This window comes from Echinops telfairi, unplaced genomic scaffold, assembly GCF_000313985.2.
Source record: "Echinops telfairi isolate 266 unplaced genomic scaffold, ASM31398v2 ScPeMD7_23;HRSCAF=83, whole genome shotgun sequence".
Lineage (NCBI taxonomy): Eukaryota > Metazoa > Chordata > Mammalia > Afrosoricida > Tenrecidae > Echinops > Echinops telfairi.
In genome coordinates this window covers 43,152,889-43,158,888 of record NW_022103920.1, presented here as the reverse complement: position 1 = coordinate 43,158,888, position 6,000 = coordinate 43,152,889, and the positions used below count along the sequence as shown (strand labels likewise).

The 6,000-nt window shown below is 42.4% G+C and overlaps 1 protein-coding gene across 1 annotated transcript in view; it reads right to left on the bottom strand.

Moving 5' to 3' along the window:
- Window positions 1-6,000, bottom strand: part of CCDC146 (coiled-coil domain containing 146) — a 136,869-nt gene that overhangs the window by 16,349 nt on the left and 114,520 nt on the right. The window contains exons 10-11 of the mRNA XM_004702616.2: window positions 2,119-2,214; window positions 1,380-1,550 (exon numbers count right to left, since the gene is read on the bottom strand). Coding sequence (XP_004702673.1) covers window positions 1,380-1,550; window positions 2,119-2,214 — 267 coding nt within the window. The remainder of the gene's footprint in view (window positions 1-1,379; window positions 1,551-2,118; window positions 2,215-6,000) is intronic.

Genomic DNA, 6,000 nt, shown 5'->3' with positions numbered 1-6,000 from the left:
AGAGGAAAGTTGTATTTTTCATCGTTGTTACATCGCACCCTGACTGGCTCATCTCCTCCCCGAGACCCCTCTGCAAGGGGATCTCCAGCAGCACCAGGTTCTAAAGACAATATGGTACAGGACCAGACCACTCCCAGACGCTGAATGACCTTGACGATGAGGGGCTTCACTTGGTCTGCCCTCTCATCTTCTTCAGCTTCTACTCTTCCCCCTCCGCTGTTCTTACTCCAGGTCAGGAATTGTCTCATTTTCATCGATTCCTCCCCGAGCTTTTCCCTTCTTGACCTTTCCCCAGGAACTCTTCTTGGCCCGCTATTGCCTGCCATGACAGAGTCCACACGTGGGTCATGGATGTTGTGGCTCTCCTCCCGCCAGCCTTGCCTGCCTTCGGGTCTCACTATTTAATCCCCGTTCTCCTCTGGCTCCCATGCACCAACCATGCTGACGTTCTTTCAGCTTCTCAAATGTTTTAGGGAAGTAAAAATAAAACAGTTAAGTGGGACTTTGAAGAGTTTGCTATGTAAATTTTCTCCTCAGTCTTCTCTACGGAATCTTTTATCTCATGGACTCACTATTGCTTTAGTGGGAGTTCTTTTTGGATAACGAAAAGCAGTGCTGCCTCTGTATAAATCATTGTTCAGATGAAGGACAAAGATTGCACTTAGAAACTGCCAAGCTCTGATTTACATGATAAATTCTGATAGTCTATTTTAGTAATATGTGATATCCCCAAAGTAGGAAGTATTCTTTTTTAATGAGGAACTTCTGGACAGAATCCTAATGTGAGCTAAATGATCTGAATGTCAGAAGTTTAGCTAGCAGGACAAATGATCCTCCCCACCCCCCACCCTCTCACTTGCTATCATTTGAATTTATTAGAGATGCTGTGTTGGGTCACCATGCTTGTCAGAAGCCCAGCAAAGTCATGAGATGAAGAAGCATTGCTTTTAAAAAATACCAGCTTGATGACCTTGGGAAGAAGAGTCGTCAAATGCTCTCCTTTTTGAGTGGTTCCCAGGCAAATCAGAATGGAATCTGAGATGGTGATGAAATCGGGATGATTTCTGTGGCCTATGCAAGTGTCAGCCCAGTTTGCGGAAGTGCCCTCTTTCTTCTTGCTGAAACTCCCATCTGTTCAAATCCTCTGCCCCTTCTCACTGAGCTATCTCCTTTTCTCCTTTTCCCTCTGGATTGCTGGCTGTTCCTGTACGAATCCTCAGCCTATGTTTTCAGTGCACAACTGAGTGCTATTTAGGGAAGATTTCTAGTTACTGAAAACGGGAGGAGACTTCCAGTGATAACTGAAGTGAGAAGTGCATTATAAATGAGGCTACTCTGCATCCCTGTAGCAATGATGAATGGTTCCCAACTGCTGTTACCTGAGCCTTCAGAAAATCCTTGGACTTCTGGTCTCTCTCATCAGCTTTCACTTGCGTCATCCGGAGAAGCGTTAACACCAGCTCACGTATGTTTCCTTGCTCCTTTACAAGCTTGTTTTCATCGGCAAGTTGTTGTTCGACTAACTTGGACTCTGTATCAGATAAGACTTTCTTTTGAAAAACACAGGATAACAATTACTATTTGTTTGAACGAGTATCTCAGATCACCTTTTTGTTTTCTGTGTAGGATATATTTGATTAAGACATAAAACAAAGAAAATACACTGTCTTAGCTCCCGTGTTCTCATGGGAGCACAAACAATGGGTTAACATGACAGAAACTTTTGTTCTGATTTGAACTGTATTTTCAAGCAACTTCAAGGAAACGAAGAGACATAGCGTTAAAATATTTTGACAGTGGCTTGAGTAAGCAACAATTTCAAAAAATCAACAAGTAGATATTGGTGGAATAAAGCATTTGTTGTTGACTTTTAGTGTTTTTGATAGTTCTTTTATTTTAAACACTTGTTTGGTTTTTTGTTATTGTTTTTTCAGATTTAATGTGGGATTGGGGTAGGCTTTTAGATGAAGAAACAGGCTTTATATTCTTTCTGACGAGTCTTCTGTTAATGAAGTTTCATGGAGCACAGTGAAAAACAAATCCCTCCCTAACCCCCACAAACCAACAACTTTTTATTAACCAATTTGAGATAGAAGTTGCCGTGAGCGTTGACATTACCTGTTGGGCCAAATTCCTCCTAGCTATTTCCACTTCCTTGTGGAGCTCTCGCCTTCTGTCAGACCACGTGGTATCATCTTTAGGGAACGCATCTATCTGGAAGCCACAAGATACAGCAGGCATTTACCCAAAAAGGTAACTCTCAACACCACGAAGTCAACTCAATGACACACCTTTTGAAAATGGTGGGAAAACCATGATTTTTCTGTCTTCTAGAAAACCTATTTTGTGTGTGTGTGTGTGTGTGTGTGTGTGTGTGAATAAAGTCTTGGAAAGCTAAAATATAGAGAACTACCCCCAAATATCTATAAATATTCTTATTTTTTCACTCATTTAAAACAAATCTTGCAAATAATAGCTAACACTCATTAAGCACCAACAATGTCCTAATGCTTATGTGTATGATCTTTAATCCTCACAGTAATCCCACTAATATCTCCAATTGTACAGACAAGGAAAATGAAGCACACAGACATTTAAGCAACTTGCCTCAGTGGTGCAGGTGGAAACCCAGGCAATTAGATGCAGAGCCCACGATCTTAGCACTGCTTTATATGGCCGCGGACTCATGACTAAGCACTTTGGAAACATGTAGCGATTATGACTATTCAAATGATAGTTAATGTGAAATGAGTTCACTCACGAAATCAGATCGTGAAGAAGCAGCGGCCACAAGCAGCCGTGGAACAGCTGAGTACTTGGAGTGGTTTTGTGAGTAGCTGGAAAGTTCTTAATGCAACAAACAAACAAACAATCTCATCTGTTTTTGGTTAACTTTCCAATTATCTTTCTGTTGCATTGGCTTATGGCTTTGTCTTCAGTTCAGGTACTGTAGGGAGGCAGCAGTACGTCACCCTGCCGGGTTTGCTTGCTTTGTTGGCCATGAGCGTGTCATAATCGGTATGATGGATAACACAACTGAGAGGAGGAGGGCGCATCCCTACAGATATTCTATCTAGGTGTATAATCTATGACTGTAGTAAGGACCATCTGAGGGGTGCTTATAGGATACTTTGAGCAGGTTTAGAATTGGGCTTTAGACTAAATGTACGTGACGCCAATCGATGTAGTTCCTTTCCTACTGTCGAAAGCACACTTCTAGGCACCAAGGTTGGCTGGTCAGATAGTTAACGGTTGCTGAATAGTATCTTCCTGTGGGCCATGCTGCTGTTTTAAAGCGGCTAAAGGTGTCTTGGGATCCCCAACATCCACCCACACATCTACTTGTCATCAGTGGTAGTTTAAGTACCATTAGGCGCCCAAAGACGTCCCTATTCCCACAGTCCCTTCTATTCTGGAGAACTAGTTGTTAAGAAGGAGCCTTGGTGGAGTAGGGGTTTCATCTTGTTTGGATCCACAATCAATGCTCCTAGAAGTAGCAGTCGAGATAGACAATGCATTACGTTGGGTAAATTTGTTCCACAAGACCTCTTTAAAGGGGTTGAAGAGCAGAGATGGCACTCTGAGGACTAAGGTACACCTGACTTCAGCCATTTTCAACAGCCTCAGAGGCATGTGGAAGTCAGACCCTGAATAAGGAAGACTGGAGAAGCATCCTTGCCTTTGAAGTGTGGGTGCTGGCGAAGAATCCTGAAAGTACAGTGGACTGCCAAAAGAACAAAGAGGTGTGTCTTCAAAGGACTACAGCCAGGAGACTCCTTAGAAGTGAGGATGGTGAGACTGACTCACCTACTTTGGACATGTTGTCAGAAGAGACCAGTCCGTGGAAAGGGACATCATGCTTGTTAAATCAGAAGGGCATCAACAAAGAGATCGATCTGACCAGATGAATTGATACAGGGGCAGCAACAACGGGCTCCAGCAGGAGAACAATTGTGAAGGGTGCCACAGGGCCGGGGAGTGTTTTGCTCGGTCGTTCATAGGTTGCTACGAGGTGGAACCTACTCGAGGGCCCTGACTTCAGATGAGACACGCTCTTGTGAAAGCCAAATAAAGATACAAAGGTGTTTGTTTGTTTTTTAATGAACTGATCATTGCTATCTCTCAAACTCACTGCCACTGAGTTGATTCTGACTCGGTGTGCCTATTAGAGAGAGCAGCCCTGTTCCTTTGAGTTTCTGAGGCTCTAAGGCTTTCTAGGAGCAGAAAGCCTCACCTTTCTCTGTGGCGTGATTGGTGTGTTTGAAGTCCTAACCTTGAACAGTCCAGTGTGTGTCCCACCCCACCGCCCAGGGCTCCTTGATCGCTGTGATAGCAAGTTAGAAAAGGGAGAGGTGAATGTAGACTTGAATAATTGGGTTCTTGTTCTCACTTGATGGAAAAGAGTGAGAAGTTAGTAAGACATATTTGACTTTGCCTTCTGGAAAGCGGAATGAAGCCCTCCTGGACAAGGAAGAACAGGAAGCATCCTAGGTGTGGTTCTAGGTTGCAGGTACCAGGGGCAAGCTGCTCCTCCTGCTTGCTCTCAAGTGCCAGCAAATCTGCACACGAATACCAACTGGGATCAGCAAAGCTTAGAAAGCTTTTACAGAAAGATGATGAGTCACATTGAACGACTGTGTTGCAAACTAAAGCTTTTGACAGATTTTCTGGGTTTGAGGTCTCAGGTTGTTTCCAATGTTTTGATGTTATAAACAAGACTGTAGTGAATATCCTTTGTGATTATTTTTTTCAGTTCTGGCTAGCTCCTAAATCTAGCATCTTTCTCAATTTCCTTTAAAATCTGGCCTTCTACTTTCGGGCAGGATTTAAGCATGCTCGATGGGTCAAAAGGTAAGAAAGGGGGCAATTGGAGCCTACTTATTGCCTCATCAATACCCACCCTTCACTTTGACCTCAGCAACAGAACCCTGGTTTTGTTCAGAGTTGCAATGTGCCCAGGCATTCTCAGGTTCCTCTGCAGCTGAGCCAATCCAGGTCAAGGAGAAATATAAGTAGAAATCTGCTGTGAAGGGCTCCGAGGAAAGTAAATAATTTCCTTTTTAAAAAAAAAAGTAATTTCCTATTTTGATCTCCTTTAAAAAAACAACAAAAAACCCAAAACGGGTCTGTCAGAGTTCAAACTCCTTTATTTATTTATTTACTTAAAGGGTCATTTGACTGGGGGCTCTTAGAGCTCTCATAACAATCCATACATCCACGGTATCAAGCATATTTGTACATATGTTCCCATCATCACTGTCTAAACATTTACTTTCTATTTGAGCTCTTGGTATCAGCTCCTCTTTTTTCCCTCCCTCCCCCTCGATCTCCTTTTTGACTCACTTTTAATTGGATTCAGTTTTTAATATTTTCTACTTTCTTTTCTATTGAGGGTTTTCAGTTTTATTTTTGTCATTGTTGTTGGGTTTGGAGTTGGCTTCTTATTTTTGTTTTGTATGTCTCTCTGTATATGAAATCCAGGAAGGGTAAATCTATAGAGACACCAACTGGATTAATAATTAGGGGCATGACAGAGGTGGAGGCGCTAACAATAATGACCACAAGAGAGAAGAGAATGTTCTATAATAGACTGTGGTGAAGACTGCACAACTCTTTTGATATGACTGAACTATTGAGTTGTATTATATGTGAATTATCTGCCAGTATACCTATTTCAAAAAGATGAAACTAGCCAAGCCATCTGCCATATACCTTTTGCCCTCTGCCCTTCTCCACTTCATGTGTGGTACTATGTTTAATGGTTGAATGGCCACCTTGTGCCAGTGGAGAAGATCAGTGTACACTAAGGGTGACAGATATGGGAGGAAGAAGGAACCTGGGCTTTTTATGGCGTGGAAGGAATGATCTGGTGTGCCTACCTCTATACTTTGTATTGTGTGAATCAAACTCCTCCTATTTCATTAAGCAACTATAGTTGGGTTTCTGTTACTTCTTAATGGCGAACATAATTCATATATATTCTGAAGGGAAACTTTCATA